Source organism: Elephas maximus, chromosome 25, assembly GCF_024166365.1.
Source record: "Elephas maximus indicus isolate mEleMax1 chromosome 25, mEleMax1 primary haplotype, whole genome shotgun sequence".
NCBI classification, from domain to species: domain Eukaryota; kingdom Metazoa; phylum Chordata; class Mammalia; order Proboscidea; family Elephantidae; genus Elephas; species Elephas maximus.
In genome coordinates, this window is record NC_064843.1 from 58,758,494 (window position 1) to 58,779,651 (window position 21,158).

At 41.8% G+C, this 21,158-nt stretch overlaps 1 protein-coding gene across 1 annotated transcript in view; it reads left to right on the forward strand.

Moving 5' to 3' along the window:
* Positions 1 to 21,158, forward strand: part of KAT14 (lysine acetyltransferase 14) — a 54,262-nt gene that overhangs the window by 5,673 nt on the left and 27,431 nt on the right. The window contains exons 3-6 of the mRNA XM_049869994.1: positions 10,332 to 10,453; positions 16,328 to 16,509; positions 18,326 to 18,742; positions 18,877 to 19,448. Coding sequence (XP_049725951.1) covers positions 10,332 to 10,453; positions 16,328 to 16,509; positions 18,326 to 18,742; positions 18,877 to 19,448 — 1,293 coding nt within the window. The remainder of the gene's footprint in view (positions 1 to 10,331; positions 10,454 to 16,327; positions 16,510 to 18,325; positions 18,743 to 18,876; positions 19,449 to 21,158) is intronic.

Below are 21,158 nucleotides of genomic sequence, written 5' to 3' on the forward strand. Positions count from 1 at the left end.
TTTTTTATTGTACTTTAGGTGAAGTTTTACAGAGCAAATTAATTTCTCATTAAATAATTAATACATGTATTGTTTCATAACATTGCCAACCCAATGACGTGTCATCACTCTCCACTTCTTGACCTTGGGTTCCCTATTACCAGCTTTCCTGTCCCCTCCTGCCTTCTCGTCCTTGCCCCATGGTTGGTGTGGCCATTTTGTTTTGTGAGCCTGTCTAATCTTTGGCTGAAAGGTGAACTTCAGGAGTGACTTCAGTACTGAGTTAAAACGATGTCCGGGGGCCGTAATCTCGGGGTTTCTCCAGTCTCTGTCAGACCAGTAAGCCTGGTCTTTTTTTTTGCGAGTTAGAATTTTGTTCTACATTTTTCTCCAGCTCCGTCCAGGACCCTCTATTGTGATCCCTGTCACAATAGTTGGTGGTGGTAGCTGGGCACCATCTAGTTGTGCTAGACTCAGTCTGGTGGAGGCTGTGGTAGTTGTGGTCCATCAGTCCTTTGGACTAATCTTTCACTTGTGTCTTTGGTTTTCTTCATTCTCTCTTGCCGCTCAGAAGCTTTTAAGACTCCAGGCACTATTCACCAAAGGAGGGTGTAGAACATTTTGTTATAAACTATGTTACGCCAGTTGAGCTAGATGTCCACTGTTGGTAAAGTCTTTGGATGAAAAAAAGGTTTTTAAAATTTTTATGAGGTCCCATTTATTTATTTTGTCTTCTGCTGTTTTTGCTTTTGTTATTATATAATCCATTGTTGAAAGCTGTGCCTTACAGCTTTGCCCCTGCTTGTTGTTCTAAGAAATTTATGATTTTAGTGTATACATTTAGGTCCTTAGTCCATTTTGAATTTGCTTTTGTGTGTGGTATGAGGCATGGATCCTGTTTCAATTTTCTGCATGAGAAAATTCAATTTTTCCAGCATCATTTATTGAAGATACTCTTGTTTCCACTACTGAATGGATTTAGCACTCTTGTTAAAAATCAGTTGACCATAGATGTGTGCGTTTATTTCTGGACTGTCAATTCTATTTCATTGGTCTGTGTGTGTCTATTGCTATGCTAGTGCTGGGTTGTTTTGATTATGATAGCTGTATAGTATGTTTTGAAATCAGGAAATGTGAGTCCACCTACTTTGTTCTTCTCTTTCAACATTGCTTTAGCTATTTGGGGCCTCTTGCCATTCCATATAAAGTTGAGGATTAGTTTGTTTCTGTAAAGAGGCTGTTGGAATTTTGTTTATGATTGCTTTGAATCTATAGATCACTTTGGATAGTATTGACGTCTTAATATTAAGTCTTCCAGTCTATAAACATGAAACATCTTTTCGTTTATTTAAATCTTCTTTAATTTCTTTCAGCAGTGTTTCTTAGTTTTCATTGTATAAGTCCTTCACGTCCCTGGTTAGATTTATCCCTAGGTATTTCATACCCTTAGATGCTGCCATAAATAGAACTATTTCCCTAATTTCCCATTCAGACTTCTCATTGCTGGTGTATAGAAACCCAGCTGATTTTTGTTTGTTGAACTTGTACCCTGCAACTTTGCTAAATTCCTCTATTAGCTCTAGAAGTTGTCTTGTGGACTCTTTGTTGTTAGGTGCTGTTGAGTCGGTTCCAACTCATATAAACCCTGTGTGCAGCAGAACAAAACACTGCCTGATCCTGTGCAATCCTCAAGATCGTTGTTATGCTTGAGCCCATTGTTGCAGCCACTGTGTCAGTCCGTCTCATTGAGGGTCTTCCTCTTTTTCACTGACCCTCCACTTTACCAAGCATGATGTCCTTCTCCAGGGACTGGTCCCTCCTGATAACATGACCAAAGTATGTAAGACGAACTCTTGTCATCCTCACTTCAAGGAGCATTCTGGCTGTACTTCTCCCAGGACAGATTCATTGGTTATTTTGGCAGTCCGTGGTGTATTCAGTATTCTTCGCCAGCACTACAGTTCAAAGGTGTCAATTCTCCTTTGGTCTTCCTTATTCATTGTCCAGCTTTCACATGCATATGAGGTGATTGAAAACACCGTGGCTTGGGTCAGGTGCACCTTAGTCCTCAAAATGACATCTTTGCTTTTTAACACTTTAAATTGTCTTTTGCAACAGATTTGCTCAGTGCAGTGTGTCATTTGATTTCTTGACTGCTGCTTCCATGAGTGTTGATTGTGGATCCAAGTAAAATGACATTCTTGACAACGTCAGTCTTTTCTTCATTTATCGTGATGTTGCTTAGTGGTCCAATTGTGAGGATTTTTGTTTTCTTTATGTTGAGGTGTAATCCATATTGAAGGCTGTAGTCTTTGATCTTCATCAGTAAGTGCTTCAAGTCCTCTTCACTTTCAGCGAGCAAGGTTGTGTCATGTGCATAATGCAGGTAGTTAATGAGTCTTCCTCCAATCCTAGTGCCCTGTTCTTTTTCATATACCCCAGCTTCTCAGATTTTTTGCTCAGCATACAGATTAAATAAATATGGTGAACAGTTACAACCCTGATGCACACGTTTCCTGACTTTAAATCATGCAGTAGCCCTCTGATGGTTAATATTGTAATTCTCAGTGTTTATATGTGATCCTCCATGATGGAATCTGCTGTGACTAGTGAATCAGTTGAAAGGGAGTTTCCTTGGGGGTGTGGCCTGCATCTAAACATAAGCGGACATTCTGGCTTTTTGCTCACTCTGAATACTGCGACTGCCTCCTGTTTGTCTGACCTCTAGCTCTTGGGAATTGAGCTATCAGCTTATCTGCAGATCTTGGGATTTGTCAATCTTCATAGCCTGAGAGTGGGAGCCCTGCTCTCCGACTTGCCAGTCTTGGGTTCACCAGCTCCTGCAGCTACGTGAATCCAGAGAAGCCGCTATCCTGATCCACGAACTTGGGACGTTTCAGCCTCTATAATCATGCAAGCTATTTCCTTGATATAAATCTCTCTGTACATATATTTATATGCTTTACTGGTTTTGCTTCTCTAGAGAACCCAGCCTAAAACAATCCCCTTGTTCTGTTCGAGCGACTTCCTCTTGATCTATGTTCAGGTTCCTTGTGAGCACAGGTAAGTGTTCTGGAACACTTATGTATAGGATTTTCTCTATATAGGATTATATAGTTGGCAAGTAGAAATAATTTGTCTCCTTTTTTTCAATCTGGATACCTTTTATTTCCTTTTGTCTTATTGCTCTGGCTAGAACTTCTGATACAATACTGAATAGAAGTGAGAGTGGGCACACTTGTCTTATTCCCAATTTCAAGGGGAAAGCTCTCAGTCTGTATTAAATATAATGTTGGTTATTGGCTTTTCATATATGCCCTGAATCATACTGAGGAGTTTCCCTTCTATTCCTATCTTTTTGATGGTTTTCATCAAGAAAGGGTGTTGGATTTTATCATATGCTTTTTCTGCGTCCATAGAGATGATCAAGTGGTTCTTTTCCTTTGTTCTATTGATGTCATGTATTATGTTGATTGGTTTTCTAATATTGAACCATCCCTGCACTCCTGGAATAAATCCCACTTGGTCATGGTGTATGACTCTTAATGTGCTGTTGGATTCTGTTTACTAGTATTTTGTTGAGGATTTTTGCATCTATGCTCATAAATATTGGCTTGTAGTTTTGTTGTGCTCTTTCTCTGGTTTGGGTATCTGGATTCTGTTTGCCTCATAGAATGAATTAGGGAGTATTCCTTCCTTCCTTAACTTTTGGAAGAGCTTTAACAGTATTGGTGTCAATTCTTCTCTAAATGTTTGGTAGAATTCCCCAATGAAGCCATCTGATACAGGACATTTTCTTTATTGGGAGGTTTTTTATCACTGATTTGATCTCTTCACTTTTTCTCAGTCTGTTGAAATGTTCTGTTTCCTCTTGAGTCAATTTGGGTAGGGCGTGTCCTTCTAAGAATTTGTCCATTTCACCTAGGTTATCCAGTGTGTTGCCATATAGTTGTTTGTAGTATTCTGTCATAATTCTCTTTATTTCTGTCAGGTCAGTTGTAACGTCCCCTCTTTCATTTTTTGTTGGTTATTTGCATCTTTTCTCTACTCTTCTTTGTCAGTCTAGCAAAAGCCTTGTCAATTTTTTAAATCTTTTCAAAGAACCAACTTCTGGTTTTCTTGATTCTCTCTGTTATTTTGTTGTTTTTGACTTTATTTATTTCTGCTCTGATCTTTGTGATTTACTCTCTTCTGGTACGTTTAGGCTTAGTGTACTCTTCTTTTTCTAGTTTCATGGGTTGTTGAGTTAGGCTGTTAATTTGAGATCTTTTGTCTTTTTTTTTTATTATGTAGGCATTTATTGCTATAAGTTTCCCTCTGAGGCTTTTGCTGCAGCCCGTGAGTTTTGGTATGTTGTACTTTCATTTTCGTTTGACTGTAAGAAGTTTGTGATTTCTCTTTTGATTTCTCCCTTGACCCATTGGTAGTTTAATAGTGTGTTGGTTAATTTCCATATGTTTGTGTGTTTTCCAGGTTTTCTTCTTTTATTGATTTGTAGCTCCACTCTGGAGCCCTGGTGGCACAGTGGTTAAGAGCTACAGCTGCGAACCAAAAGGTCAGCAGTTCGAATCCACCAGTCATTCCTTGGAAACCCTATGGGGCCGTTCTATTTTGTCCTGTAGGATTGCTATTAGTCGGCATTGACTAGATGGCAATGGGTTTGCTTTGGTTTAGCATCATTCCGTTGTAGTGAGAGAAAACACTTTGTATGACTTCAATCTTTTAAATTTATCAAGCCGTCCTTTGTGACCTAGAATGGGCTCTGTCCTGGAGAATGATGCATGTGCACTGGAGTAGAATGTATATTGTGCTGATTTTGGGTGGGGTGCTCTATACATGTCTGTTAACTCTAGTCGGTTTATAATTCATTCAGATCCTCTGTTTCCTTGATGATCTTCTTTCTAGATGTTCTGTCTAGTATTGAAAGTATTCGCTGATTCTTCCTGCCCTACTTTCTGTGGAAAACTCTTAGGTGGGCAGCGCCTTGAACCTCTTCTTGCCGTTTCCTCTCCCTGTCCATGATAGCTCCTTCTCCTTCTCTGGTTTAATTAGGATTCAGAAATTCCAGACCTCGGTTTTGAACTTTCAGTCTCTCCCAGCCACACCAAAAAACATACTATGATCAATCCATCCACCAAACAGCACCGTAACTCAGGCGAGATATGGTGAACTAATCAACCTGTCCACCTGCAGGCCTAGTCCTCTCCCTTTCCTTCTCTGTTTTACTCCCTTCCCTTCTCTGTTTCTGCAACCATGTTTTCAGACAGAGACCTCACGTCCAGTGAGCCCCTTTTGAGCTGGGTGTTACCCTCTGGTTTTGCCTAAGGCTTCTTTCCCTGCTCTTCGAGGGCTGCTTCTGTCTGAGTTGGTTTTCAGGGGAAGCACAAGCAGACTTTCTTCTGTTTCTGGAGGAGGATGGGCTGGCACTGCATAGAAGAACCTCCAAGAGATCTGTTTTGTTGGCTTCAGAGCCCAGCTGCCCCGTGGTGGTTGGGAGTGGGGGCAGATTCCTCTTAGGTCAGCGTCCTCCTGGCTTTACTGTAGGGGGCCTTCTGTAGTAGTTCGTATCGGTCAAGCAGTCAACAGTTACTGGGTAGGGGCGGGATTGTCAGGCTCCGAATGAACCCCAGGGAGTTCTACCTTTTTTGCTATCCGAGCCCGCCCAGTAGTATGTGGACTGTGGGAGTAGCCTCTATCAAGATACCTACTTCCTGACACACGGCAGCCTTAGCAGTCCTCAGTGCAGACTGGAAGGGGATGCATAGAGACCCAGGTTGATCCCCAGGAGGTTTGTCCTGTTGGTTTCAGAGGCTTGAGCTATGGAGTACACAGGGAGGCAGGTAGGGTGCTGACTATGGCGGCTGACTCCACTGCATTGGGCTTCTGTAGCAGTTAGCAACAGCCTGGCAACTAACAATTTCCAGGTGGGGAAGGGGGTGTTATGCTCTGGTTAGCTCCCCACAGTGGTCTTCCTTGTTGGTGTCAGTACCCCCCATGGCTTTGAATGCAGCTTCCACTCATGATGCCTGCTTCCTATGACACAGCACTCCTCAGTGCCAACCGGAAGTGGGGGCAGACTAACCCAAATTGACCCCCAAGGGATGTTTGTCCTGTTAGTTTCAGAGGCTTGACCTATGCGGTGCCCAGAGACTACGACAGCAGACTCCACTGCCAGGGGCCTTCTGTGGCAGTTTGCTGCATGCTTGCAGGTGACAGTGTCCTGTCGGGGAGGGATTGTCATACTCTGAATGGACCCCGGGGCGGGGGGTGGTCTGTCTTGTAGTATGTTGGCTGTAATATGTTGACTGTGGATGTAGCTCCATTTAAGATGCCTGCTTCCTAGTACGTGGCAGCCCTAGTCAGCAGCCCTCAGCACCAACTGGAAGGGGACCAGGCAGACCCACGCTGATGCCCCGGGAGGTCTGTCCTGTTGGTTTCAATAGCCTAAGCGATGGAGTGCACAGGGAGGCAGGTAGGGTGTTGACTGTGAGAGCAGACTCCACTCAGAGGGCCTTCGGTAGCAATTCACAGTAGGCTTGCAGCCGACAGTGTCTGGGTGGGGGAGGTGCTGGCACACTCCAGACACCCAGGAAGGTCTGCCTTGTTGATTTCAGAACGGAAGCTTGGGGTCCTGTCTCTCTGCACAAGCAGGGGTGTAGTCTTCCCAGTAATTGTGGTTGCTTTAGCAGCCTTAGAGTATTGTCTTAATTATCAGTGCTTCATCTGGACATTTCCTAATGAAATCGGTCATCAGTATATTTAGGGAGTCTTTTTCTACTTGCTTGAAAATATAGAAGTACAGCATGAAGAGAAGTTTATATTGAGGATATCAAAAAAACAAACCTATTGCTGTCTCATGAATATTGTAATTGAGATAGTTTTCTTAAAATGTACATGGGATACTGTGTCTGGGCAAGGTCAGACTGACAGTAATAGGTTATTCTGATGTTTGCATATCCCTGGGTATTAGATTGTTAACTGAAAGGGTGGTTCAAGTCCACCCAGTGTGCCTCAGAGGAAAGGCCTGGCAGTCTACTTCTGAAAAATGTGCTATTGAAAACCGTGTGGAGCACAGTTCTGCTCTGACACATGGGATCACCATGAGTTGGAATCAGCTTGTCAGCAGCTGGATTTTATGTGCACAGCAGATTTGAATTTCCCCTGCAAGTAGCTTCTCATAAAAGCTGTGAAATGAAAGAACAACTATTTGTAATTTGTTATTTTCAAAAATGTGAATTTTCTTGGGAGGTTCTTTTTAAATGAAAAACTGACTTTTGAGTATATTGTTCAGAATGTAGAATAGCCAAAGCCATTGGCTCAATTTGCATGTTCAGTTAGACTAGCCTCCCTTGAAAATTATTTTTTCACTTCCAAAAGACATACGGGTAGTGGATAGTACCATGATATAATGACGTTCACATGGTACCTTAGATCAGACGTAGCTGGTTCTCTGTAAACCACTGAACAGTGTTTCTAGTTGCGTCTGAAACAAAGCCTCATTGAAGACCTGAAAGAGAATCAGCTGTTTTTGAATAGGCTCCATTGACCTCTCCAAATACTTAGCACATTTGGAATCTGGGCTGTTTCTTTTTAAATCTTACACTTGGTATTCGTTGGTTTACCAAAGGAATAAGTAGAGATACTTCTAATACAAACAGTGATACAGATGGAGGCCTGGACTCCCGACTGAGTGGCCTCTTCTTTTTGTGTCCTCTCTTTCCTGTTGGTGACTTGTGAACCACAGTTTGATATATAAGGGAAACTTTATCAAAAGTTTGGGAAAGATAACCCCCCCAAAAAACCCAAGCTCATTGCCATCAAGTCGATTTTGACTGACGGCAACCCCATGTGTCGCAGAGTAGAACTGCTCCATAGGCTTTCCTTGGCTGTGATCTTTATGGAAAGTCCCTGGGTGGTACATACAGTTATGTGCTTGACTCCTGGCCAAAAGGCTGGCAGTTCAAACTCACCCAGAGGCGCCTTGGAAGACAGTCCTGGCGATCTGCTTCTGAAAGGTTCTGCTCCAGCCAGCAGCTTCTGACTGATGGGATTGTTGTTGTTAGGTGCCGTCCATTTGCTTCCGACTCATAGTGACCCTTTGTACAACAGAAAAAAAACACTGCCTGGTCCTATGCCATCCTCACAATCATTGCTATGTTTGAGCCTATTGTCAGTCCATCTCATAGAGGGCCTTCCTCTTTTTTGCTGACCATCTACCTTACCAGGCATGATGTCCTCCTCCAAGGACTGGTCCCTCCTGATAACATGTCCAAAGTACGTGAGATGAAGTCTTCGTCATCCTCACTTCCAAGGAGCATTCTGTATTTCTTCCAAGACAGACTTGTTCATTTTTCTGGAAGTCCATGGGTATATTCAGTATTCTTTGCCAACACCATGATTCAGAGGCATCAGTTCTTCTTTGGTCTTCGTTATTCATTGTCCAGCTTTCATGTATGTATGAGATGATAGGAAATACTGTAGCTTGGATTAGGTGCACCTTAGCTTCAAAGTGACATCTTTGCTTTTCAACACTTCAGAGAGGCCTTTTGCAGCAGATTTGCCCAACGCAATATGTCGTTTGATTTCTTGAATACTGCTTCCATGGACATTGGCTATGGATTCAGGTAAAATGAAATCCTTGATAACTTCCATCTTTTCTCCGTTTATTATGATATTGGTTATTGGTCCAGTTGTGAGGATTTTTATTTTCTTTATGTTGAGGTGTAATCCATACTGAAGGCTGTGGTCTTTGATCTTCATCAGTAAGTGCTTCAAGTACTCTTCACTTCCAGCAAGCAAGGTTGTGTCATCTGCATAATGCAGGTTAATAGGTCTTCCTCCAATCCTGATGCCCCATTCTTCCTCATATAGTCCAGCTTCTTGGATTATTTGCTCAGCATACAGATTAAATAGGTATGGTGAAAGGATACAACCCTGTAGCACTCCTTTCCTAACTTTAAGCCACTCAGTATTCCCTTGTTCTGTTTGAACAACTACCTCTATGTACAGGTTCCACGTGAGCACAGTTAAGTGTTCTGGAATTCCCATTCTTCACCCTGTTGTCCATAATTTGTTGTGATCCACACAGTCAAAAATGCCTTTGTGCATAGTAAAATACAGGTAAACATTTTTCTGGTATTCTCTGCTTTCAGCCAAGACCCATCTGACATCTGCAATGATGTCCCTTGTTCCATGTCCTCTTCTGAATCTGGCGTGACTTTCTGGCAGTTCCCTGTTGATGTACTGCTGCAGCCACCTTTGAATGATCTTCAGCAAAATTTTACTTGCGTGTGATATTAATAATATTGTTTGATAATTTCCACATTCTGTTGGATCACCTTTCTTTGGAATGGACACAACTATGGAGCTCTTCTACCCTTCATTAAATATTTTGGTAATCACTCCTGCATGTATATTTTCCTAAGCTCTTTAGAGGGCAGAAACCAAAGACTTAGAATTTCAGAGCCGAAGATAATGTTAGAAACCATCTCCTCAGTGAGGCAGCGATTTTGAACTGTAGAAAGCTTTCTTCGATGAAATTGGGTTAGACAAGGGGCAGGGCTCTGCAAGACCTGGCCGTCAGCCCCCCAGGGGCACCAGGACACCCTGAGGTCAGGTTGAAAAGCCCTAGTCTAGGCCCACCTTGCTGTTTTACAGATGAGGAATTCATGGCCCCAAACACTTTGTTTTCCAAAATGTTAATGTAAATAATATTTGCTCGTTGTAAAAAAAAAACTTCAGTAAAACAGAAGAGAGCAAAGAAGGAAGTTAAAAGCACTTGAAATCCCACCATCCAGAAACAACCACTTTAACATTTTTGGTGACTGCCCCGTCAGACATTTCTCTTCACATGTGTACGTACATAGGTATTTAATACACGCAACTTCATGTAAATGGGCAAAACCATACAGGCTGTTCAAAACCATGTTTTAAATCTAATAAGAACGGGCCAGTGGTGAACCCTTTATTTAGCTCTGGATTGTGTGAGGCAGGGAAGCTTAGGAGAGCGGCTCTTCACCAGCTGGTTCAGAGATAACTCTGTTGTTACCAGTCAGTCAGTCAGATGTCAGCCTGCGCCTGTAGCACAGAAGGAACAGTTGCACATAATTAAGTGAATTAGTGGTATTCATCTAATGAAAGGTCTGTCACAGTAAATCGTGCAAAATTGTTAAACTAAATATTTAATGATTTAGTTTAAGTGAAATTCCATACCAAGAATATTCCAGAATGTTGTTCTTCCCTTACCTCCCACTCCCATCGCTCCTACTCAGAATATAAAACAACAAATTCTCCCCCTAAAGATGAGCATCCCTAATCACCGTGTTCCCAGCCCTTGTTTTGTTGTGTTTCAGGTTGTCATGTTGGCAATGTACAACTTATCTCTGGAAGGAAGTGGACGCCAAGGTTACTTCAGATGGAAAGAAGATATCTGTGCTTTTATTGAGAAACATTGGACTTTTTTACTAGGGAATAGGTAATGTGATCTTTAAAAACCTTATGCTTGATGGAAGGTGTAAAAAACGAAGTATACGAAATTTGAGACAGCGTAAGGTAGCCACTTTGGAGAATTATTGAATTAACTTGTACCATTTTGAAGAAGTTTTAAATTCCAAAAAATGTTTTTTTTAATTAAATTTTTTAAATGAGAAATCAAAGTGGAACTACTAGCTGAAAGGTTGACACCTCAGAAGACAGGACTGGCAACCTGCTTCTGGAAAGTCACAGCCCCAAAACCCTATGGAGCAGTTCTACCCTGCTCACATGGCATTGCCGTGAGTCAGAATCAACTCCAGGACAACTTTGGAAGTAGAGATTATTTTATACTTTTTGGTATTATCCACAGCGCTTAACAAAGTCCGGGCACATCAGTACACGTTTGGTGTATTCGTTGATTACTTTTCCTAATAGTGCTTTCGTTTTGCCGTTGGACCCTCCTCCGCCATGGCTGCTTCGGTTCATCAGACTTACGGATACCGAGTGCACAGATACTGAGACCGTACGTTTTAATGGAAGTCCCGTGTGAGTCTAAGAAGATTTTTATTGGTATCAGGGAATAGTGAGTTCGCTACTACATGGGCGAATTTTGTTTGAGATTCTGGTGGTTACTTGCCGTCTGAAGTGCTGTGTGAGATTCCTGGATGTTGCACGATCTGGTCGGTGTAGACATGACAAAGGCTCTGTCCGTGTCTGAGCAGGGTGCTCAGGCCTGTCCACATGAGCTCCCCGCAGCCTCTGTTTGCTCCGGGAGTGAGGAGGCACAGCTTTGCTGACGTGACAAGGGCACAGAGAGAGAGGTGGGAAGGAGTGCGGGCGACCTTTGGAAGGCTGGCTGTGAGGAAAACACAAGAGATGCAGGACATTGTACAAAAGGGCTATTTTAGTTCTCCAGTTATTTAGTGGAGCTAAGAAAGGAATTGACAGCATAACTGGTTCTTTTTCATGGAGAGAAGAAATCTGTTCTTAGTTTAATGATTTAGAACTATTTAGGGAATTTAATATGCTCTATATTTATAAGGGACAATAAGAGGAAAAAGCTGGTAAAATTAGATCTTAGAATGTTTTCATGATCACTGAGCACTGTTCTGTGTAGGAGGTTATCTTCTGAAAGAACTTGGAGTTAAATTGCTGGCTTTTAAGGGTATTGCCAGATTTTAACAGAGCTGTTCAGTTGCTTCATTTGTTCATTTCTTGGGTGTGTTCTGAGAGGACTCAGCTGAGACTTTTTTTTTTTTTTTTAATACTCCTGAAAGGCATTAATTACTGTCTACCTTTTCGGTACTTTAAACATTAAACTATTGTTTTTTGGCCACACTGGTGTATCACCTGAATTGTTAATTACTTAATCTTGTTATTTAAATCAAATCATTTTTATTTTTAAGTACATTTATTTTAAAAAGAAACTTCACACCACCATGGTAAGTAGAAAACCCATGTCCTTTGCCGTAAATAGAATGTAACTCTAAAAATAAAGCACTAAAAATAAAATAGTGCTATTAAATTATAGCTGGATCCTACGGCCTGTCAAGGGAAACCTGAGGCCTCTCTCCGGAAGTGTTAGTGAGATGTCAAAACAATAAACTTCCTCTTTGATCTAGCCAGAGGAATGAGAGAGAATTAAAAATCACTCTGTGATTCCTTGTCACTCAGGGTCCTGCCGACAATTATCTTAGTGCTGTCCTTCACTTTGGGATTTCTGCTTTAAGCATCAGTGGTCGATAAACTCACACAGAGCCAGTCCTAGAGCTGAAACAGCCGGGGCGTTTGACAAGCACATGGTCAGTATCTGTGAACGAACGATCCTGCATACATGCTAAAGAAGCAGTCTGCAAAGAGCGTTTACGTTTAAGTTCAGTGTTTTTCATGGCTGCTAGTACCGGGACGTACTTCAATTTCTTAACAATGGTAACTTTCTCATTAGTTAATCTAAGAGAAGAATATACTGTATAGTGAAGTTCTGAATTTGAATACGTCTTCTATCAGATGTTCATTGGTTGTTTTTTTAATGCTTTTAATGTGTTATTAAAGTTTAAATGTGTAAAGGTTTATTTAGTTCTAACCTAAATGACTAAAAGTCCTGGTGGCACAGTGGTTAAGCTGTCAGTTGCTAACTAAAAGGTCAGTGGCTCGAACCCATCAGCCACTCTGAGGGAGAGAGATGTGAATCGGAATTGACTATACGGCAGTAGGTTTTTTTGGTTTAGGTGTTGGGTCCATCATTTCAAAGTGAGAACAAATTTACATAACTTTAAAGGACAAGTACCAGTTGTCTGTAAGTCAGATTTTGTAACCTAGGACTTCTGTGTTGTAAGCTTAATTAATTCCCGTTGTGTGAGTGACCGTTTAGTCTGCTTTGATAATCCTGACCTTTAATTTCTCCAGAAGGTATATTTTTGATTAGTGAAGACTAGTGTGGATGTTTTTTGTATTACCGTATTTCATGATTTTAAAATGCAGGTGTTCAGATTTTGACATGTCTAAAATCAGGATACATCTTTTACAATTGATGTCATAAGTTTTTTTTTTAGTTGTTCATAAAATAATAGTGTATCTTAAAGTCAGTGGATCTTAGCTTTGGTGATATGTAATAGAACATATTCACATAGCTTTTAAACTTCAAAAAGCCATATGAGACGTTCATAAATACAGTGTTTGTGTATGTTCTGGCAGCAGATGTATTCCATTCTATACAAATAATGTTCTGTTGTATGCCTGTGCCATTTTTTTTTTTTTTTGCTTAACTGGTCATTAATCTTATGAACTTTTAGGTTATTTCCAGTTACCTTTCATTTAAATCAGTCTTGAGGTGCATATTCATGTGTATACCTTCTCTTGTGTTTTTGTGATTAGAAGTAGCACTGTGGGGTCAGAGGATACATGTATTTTCAATACATGTTGTGAAAATAACCTCCGAAAATACACTCCTGCTAATTTTTTTTTTTTTTTTTTAGCAACATGGTGGTTTTTTAAGTCTTTTCAATCCTTGTCAATTTGGCTAGTTCCAAAGCATTGCTTCTTTTTCTTTTCTTACTTAGTAGCTCCAACCCACCCTACCCCCATTCATCTGTGGGGCAAAACGTTTCTCTCCTGGGCCATTTGTCCCCTCTTCCTAAAAGACACAGGAAGGGGAGTGATTCTTATTTCTGGTCTCAGGACGCTTTTACGCTCCTAAACATTATTGAGGACACCCAAAGAGCTGCTGTTAATGTTGGTTATAACCAGAAAAAAAAACCAAACCCAGCGCCGTTGAATCGATTCTGACTCATAGTGACCCTATAGGACAGAGTAGAACTGCCCCATTGAGTTTCCAGGGAGTGCCTGGTAGATTCGAACTGCTGACCGTTGGTTAGCACCCATAGCACTTAACTACTACGCCACCAGGGTTGCTATTGATATTCATCATTTTAGACATTAAAACAAAAAAATTTAAAAGTGTCATATAATTTGTTTCAGAATAACAGTAGTAAACCCGTTTCATGTTAATATAACATTTTTAATAAAAAACCATATCATCCAAAACAAAAAAATTAGCAAGAAAAATGGCAGTGTTTCCTGTTTTAACAAATCTCTTGATGTCTGGTTGATAGAAGACAGTTGGATTCTTATATATGCTTTAGCATCCAGTCAGTTGATCATCAAACATCACATGCGTGTTGTTGTCGTTAGGTGTCATTGAGTCAGTTCTGACTGATAGCGACCCTGTGTACAACAGAATGAAACTCTGCCCAGTCCTGCACCATTCTTACAGTCATTGCTATGTTTGAGCCCACTGTTGGCAGCCACTGTGTCAGTCCATCTGGTTGAGGATCTTCTTTTTCACTGACCCTCTGCTTTACCAAGTGTGATGCTCTTCTCCAGGGACTGGTCCCTACTGATAACACGCCCAAAGTACATGAGACAGAGTCTCGCCATCCTTGCTCCTAAGGAGCATTCTGGTTGTACTTCTTCCAAGACAGATTTGTTCATTCTTTGGGCAGTCCATGGTATATTCAAAGTCTTTGCCGACACCACAATTCCAAGGCATCAGTTCTTCAGGCTTCCCTATTCATTGTCCAGCTTTGCATGCATATGAGGCCATTGCAAACACCATGGCTTGGGTCAGGCGCCCCTTAGCCTTCAAAGTGGCGTAGCCCCTGGAAAACTCCGCTGCGTACTTGTGAGAAAGTGAAAGTGGAAAGGACACATCTTAAGTATTGTTATGAAAATAGTTTTGACCTCACAGATCCGTGAAAAGGAGTTGGTTCCCAGCGGTCCCTGGACCAAACTGTTAGCTTTGCTGGTGTAGGAGATCTGAGGATGTGTATTTCAGCTGTATTAGAGACATGGTGCTTCTCTTCTTTTTTTGATGTTTCTCAGAGCCCTGATGGGCAAATTAGAGAAAACTGTTCCTGAGCAGAATGATCTTCAGGTGATAGGTGGGTCAGGTGATGGGTGGGGTGGGAAAACAAGTGAAATGGCCTCTGCCTTGGTCCTATCCTCTGGGCGAGAGGAGAGGGGCTTGGAGAGGTTGGAGACAGGTGGGGATGGGGGAGGTGGGCTGGGGCCAAAATGTTGGGGATGGAAGCTAAGGTCTTGTTCTAGTCTCGGATAGTACTTAGACTACTAAAGTTTTTTGGTTTTTCCGTTTTTTTTAATGTGTCGTTGTTCCTAAAAATGCTTTTTCTTTTGCCTCCCTAGCAGTTTCCAACTGCTAGACTGCCTTCTTGTGAAAGACTGTTTTTTAGGATTTATGGTAATTGATTTATGCTTTCAAGATGGAAATATAACAGTTGCCTTTTTAAAAATTGGCACATAAGTGTGAATAGTTGACGTTTTACATATTTTGTTGTATACAGTCTTGTGTATTTTGAAAAGCTCATTTTTTTATTTTTTACTTTTCTTCCCTTTTAGCCAATCTTGGTTATTCCCCCAAGGTTCAGCTTTGTGGAGTGTAGCACGTAGCGTTATTACCTCCCCAGTAGGTAAAGGCAAACAGGAGCTAGACCCAGAGGTACGTTCGACTCCTTAGGCAAAGTGAACCGTTTCCCAGGGCTAATGATGCACCCACATTACAGAATGCCCAGTCTTGGAATTATGCTGCTTCGTTTTATTTATTGAGAGTTGTCCCTAATATACTTAGCAAAACAACTCAAGTTCATTGAAATTAGCCTGTAGAACTCCATAATCAGGATGATTGTAAGGAGAAGAGTGTATGTGCCTTGACTGGATTATCTCAGAGTAAGTTCTGTTATCCTGGTTTTGCAGATGAAGAAGGTGAAACAGCTAGAACACCGTCTGGTGCTGGAGCCGGGACTTGAAGCTGGGCAGGCAGACTCCAGAGTCTCTCCCTGGACTCTTACGTTCAATTCCTTGAAAAATAAGAGGTTCCGTAGCGTATCACAGGGTAGGAATCATAGAGAGTATTGTTGTTCTGTTAGGTGATGTCAGTTTCAACTCATAGTGACCCCGTGTACAATAGAAGGAAACACTGCCCAGTCCTGCGCCATCCTCACCGTTGTTGCCACGTTGGAGCCCATTGTTGGAGCCACTGTGTCAATCCATCTCATTGAGGGTCTTCCTCTCCTTTGCTGACTCCCTGCCTTACTAAGCATAGAGGGTATAGGAAAAAAAAAAAAAAAAAAGCCCGCTGCCGTCGAGTCAGTTCCAACTCATAGCAACCCTGTAGAACAGAGTAGAACTGCCCTATAGAGTTTCCAAGGAGCGCCTGGTGGATTCGAACTGCAGACCTTTTGGTTAGCAGCCGTAGCTCTTTACCACTATGCCACCAGGGCTTCCAGAGGGTATAGAGAGGACATGTTTTCTGTATGATGGAGTTGAGAAGCCAATAATTGTAAACTCTCATTTTCTTCAGGAAAAAGACTTCAACCTGGTGGAGCACAGTAGCGGGTTGCCTCAGTGTGGGAAGTCCCATGTACTTCCGTTCAGGTGCGCAGGAATTTGGAGAACCAGGATGGTGGAAACTTGTCCACAACAAGCCCCCCACAATGAAACCCGAAGCAGAGAAGCTGTCTGCCTCTACTCTGAAAGTAAAAGGTACTGATAGAAGAGGTGCCGGCTAGACCAAAGCCCAGCCCATAAAGCTTAGGAGATAGTCCTCCTTTTCCCAGGCATAGCTCACTGGTATCTCTGGAGCCACTCTGCTTGATGACTTCATTGTGGCACATTTTTTGTATGCTGTAAGTAAACCTTGTTTTAAAAAAAAATTATCATTTCCTAATGAAGTTATCAGGAGCTCTGGTGGTGCAGTGGTTAAAGCACTTAGCTGCTTACCAAAAAGTCAGCAGTTTGAACCCGGCAGCCGCTCTTTGGGAGAAAGATGTGCAGTCTGCTTCTGTAAAGGCTTACAGCCTGGAAGCCTTAGGGGACGGTTCTGCCCGTACCTATAGGGTCGCTATGAATTGGAACCGACTCGACGGCCGTGGGTTTTGGGGTTTTGGGGTTTTGATAAGGTTATCAGTTTTATAAATATCCTTTGGTATCTGAAAGATTCTCTATTATCAATCTCATTTTGTTTTTAAACTTTTTATTATGGAGAATTTTAAACATAACAAAAGTGAACAGAATAACATAGTCGATTCCCGGGAATTTCTCACCCATTTCCATGGTGATCTCCTGGTGGTAGCACTTTATCTAGACCCCTGGGTACTTTCTCCCAGCCCTCCACCCACCCCAGCCCCAGGTTATTCAGAAGTAAATCCCCAGACTTCAACATTTCATTCTTAAGTGTTTCAGTGTTTCGGTGCTGTAAGGACTCTTTCTTTTTTTGTAACCCAACCGTAATGCCATTTTCACCCTTTAAAGAAATTTACAATAGTTCCTTACTATTAATTTCTTTTTTCTAAAAAGTTTTTTTGTTACAGGCTTTTAAATTTTTTTAAATATAATTGGGGAAAAAAATCAAAGCATATTGGAGGGTATAAAGTCTGAAAGCTCCTCATCCCCCGGCCCCTGCCTGCGGTTTCCCTCCCCAGACTAACCATCAGTCTCTCCTGCTACGGCTTTGTAGAAGTCACATCTGCATGTTTAAGCAGACGCATTTTCTTTTCAAGAACCTAAATGGAATTATACTGTGAAACTCCATTTTCCCCCCACTTATCAGTATACCTTGGACATCTTTCCAGAACACCACATGTAGGTCTGCCTTATTTTATTGTGTTTAATTGAATGACTGTACAATAATTTATTAAACCATTCCTCTACTGATGGACATTTTGGTTGTTTCTACCTTTTTTTTTTGGTTGTTGTCTTAAACAATGTTACAGTTATACAAATTTGTGTACGTGTGCAAATATGTTTGTGATAAATTCCTAGAAATAGAATACCTGTATAAAAGGGCATATTCATTCAAAACTTTAATCTTTATTACCAAATGCCCCTCCCAAAATTTTTTATTAAGATTTATGTCTTACTAACCAGCCCTCGGAACCCCTGGTGGCGTAGTGGTTAAGAATTTGGCTGCTAACCAAAAGGTCAGCAGTTCAAATCCACCAGCTGCTCCTTGGAAACTATGGGGCGGTTCTACTCTGTCCTTTAGGGTCACTATGAGTCAGAATCGACTCGATGGCACTGGGTTTATTTGGTTTTAACAATACGTGCAAATGCCTCTTGCTAAGCATTATCAGATTTCTAAGGTTTACTCTTCCAGTAGACAAAAAATAGTACTTAATTGTTTAAATTTGCATGGTAACTGCCTTGTTCTCATTAAGAGTTATTTAAGTCTTTTGGTTTAGGGCATTCATTGACCATTTTCTCTATGTAGAATATAGAGTTCTAGGTTCATAGTAATAAATTAGCAAAAGAGAAGTTGAATAGTTATTTAAGAATGTAAATATTTATTCTTTTTTGCTAGCCTCAAAACCAACTTTAGATCCCATCATTACTGTCGAGGGACTTAGGAAACGGGTAAGTCGGAATCCTGTGGAATCTGCCATGGAATTAAAAGAGAAAAGGTCTCGTACTCAGGAAGCAAAAGACATTAGAAGAGCCCAGAAGGAGGCAGCGGGCTTCCTTGACAGAAGCACTTCTTCTACCCCTGTCAAGTTCATCAGCCGAGGCCGCAGACCAGATGTGATTCTGGAAAAAGGAGAAGTGATTGACTTCTCCTCCTTGAGCTCCTCTGATCGCACTCCCCTGACAAGCCCTTCTCCTTCTCCTTCTCTGGATTTCTCTGCCCCTGGAACACCCGCCTCTCATTCAGCCACTCCTAGCTTGCTGTCAGAGGCAGATCTCATTCCAGATGTGATGCCCCCACAAGCCCTGTTTCATGGTGAGATTTACCTCTCGAGGTACATGTTTTATGTATGGGCCGTATGGGAACGTGGGAGTTTTCCTCTGTGGGTCTGCGGGCTCTGCCTTCCTTCTTTCCAATGTCTTGATCATACTGTGTTGTGCTCTGTGCAGATGATGATGAGATGGAAGGTGATGGAGTCATAGACCCAGGAATGGAGTATGTCCCACCCCCTGCCGGGTCAGCAGCTTCTGGGACAGTGGTCGGGGGCAGAAAGAAGGTCAGAGCACCTGAACAGATAAAGCAGGAGGTAGAGAGTGAGGAGGAAAAACCTGACAGGATGGACATTGACAGCGAAGATACGGATTCCAACACATCTTTGCAAACAAGGACTCGAGAAAAGAGGAAGCCTCAACTGGAGAAGGACACGAGACCCAAAGGTCCCAAGTATACACCTGTGAGCATCTATGAGGAAAAGCTGCTTCTGAAGAGGCTGGAAGCTTGTCCCAGTGCTGTTGCTATGACACCAGAAGCTCGGAGACTGAAGCGGAAATTGCTCGTCAGACAAGCAAAAAGGGATAGGGGATTACCACTTTTTGACTTGGACCAGGTTGTTAATGCCGCTCTTCTGTTAGTTGACGGGATTTATGGAGCCAAAGAAGGAGGAGGTGTCTCTAGGCTCCCAGCTGGCCATGCCACGTACAGAACAACCTGCCAGGACTTCAGAATCCTTGACCGATACCAGGTAAATGCTAGCACGTGCCCAGAGCTGGGGTGTAGGGGTGGAGGTGGGGCAGGCAGCACTGGGGAGCAGAGAGCGGTGATGCTGTTACTTAAAATCCGGAGTGATTTTGGGAGAGAGAAGAAAAGAGCAAGAGAGAAAAATGCAAAGCATTACTGGGATTTTTTTTTTTTTTAATTGTTCGTTATGAACACCCCTTAATGCATCTGGGGTTTTTCCCCTCTTGGACATTAAAGACTTCACTGAGGACGTTGAAGAGAGTCCCTGAGGGTAGCTGTACATGGTTCGTGCCCTAACTTGGTCAGCAGGTTTGTCGAGAATGTACATTATAATAGACACTGTGCTGAGGAGAGTCTGCAGATGGGGAAACATCTCAAGTAGGGGAAGAGGGATCTTAGCATTCAGTGAAAGGCACCCGCACCTGGGATTTCTCTGAGCTGCCCCACTCAGACACCCGCTGTTCCACCCTTAGTGACCCAGCCTCCAGACTTCTGCTGGAGGAGGGCAGTCACTTGGCGGCGTGGCAGTGAGGGATCTGACTCCTTCTCACACTGACTTTCACCTGGTGCTCATTTTACTGCCCCACTTAGCCCCGGCTCTGGAGGAATCTGGGGCTGCCACCTGGGCTTTAGGGGGAAGGTTCGGCAGCATAAATTGGGTTGCTTCTCCCCTTTCCCAAAGCCACCTTGGGATTTTGGCTTTAAATCAGTTAGCATTTGTCCATCTGCCTCCCAGGTTGGCTGTTGTTTCTTCTCCTGGTCTTTCTGTTCTTATATTTCTTGCATGCTTGTCTTTTTGTTTGTTTTAGATTAAGTCTTTCAGTAGCTTTAGTGAGGTTTGGGGGAAGGGATAATGTTGGATACTTGTCTAATTCTCCGTCTTAACCTGGAATTTTCGAATTGTTTTAATGTGGCTACAGAGGAGAGGAGCTGTAAGTGCACGTACTGTTCGTAGCCTTCAGCTGTAAATTGCCCTGTAGATACTGCTTTAGCGCTGACTTACGACTCTTGAAATGATGAGATTTTACTGTCGGTCAGTACTTAGCATTTTGTAATTTTTCTCATTATTTCCTCTTTAACCCAAGAGTTATTTAGTGCTATTTTTTAGTTTCGAAACCTGGAAATTTTAAAGTAACCTTTTAAGAATTAACTTTATTTCTAATCGAAGAATATTGTGGTCAGAGGAAATAGTCTATATAATGTTGATTCTTTTCTATAGAAAAAGTTATATTTATTTTTCTCTGTCAGTTTCTTGATACTATCACGTAGTCTTCCTCTCAAACAAAAAATACCTTAGAACGCTCTCATCCTTTTTTCTTTTGTGTTACTTATTTCGATAACAGTAAACCTCATTAAAATGTCTGTTGACTCTTACTTCCCAGTGTTTCTTCCTGGATAAATTTCTTGCTAGAGGACATTGTCTAGCAGTTCTTTAAAATATGGTAGTTTTGTTGTTGTTAAATTTGAAAACTATTATGTCTAAAAATATCTTCACTTCATGCTTGGATTAAAATGCCAGTATAGCTGGATACAAAATTGTAATTTGGTTTTCTTCAACATTTGTAATTATTACTCCATTATTGTCTGGCATATAGTGTCACTCCTGAGAGCCCCATGTCACTCCTGTTGTTTCTCTGTAGATGGCCTTTTTTATTGTCCCATCTCCTGAGAACTTTCACAGATTCCTCTGCTTTTGATCTTTGTTTAATATAAG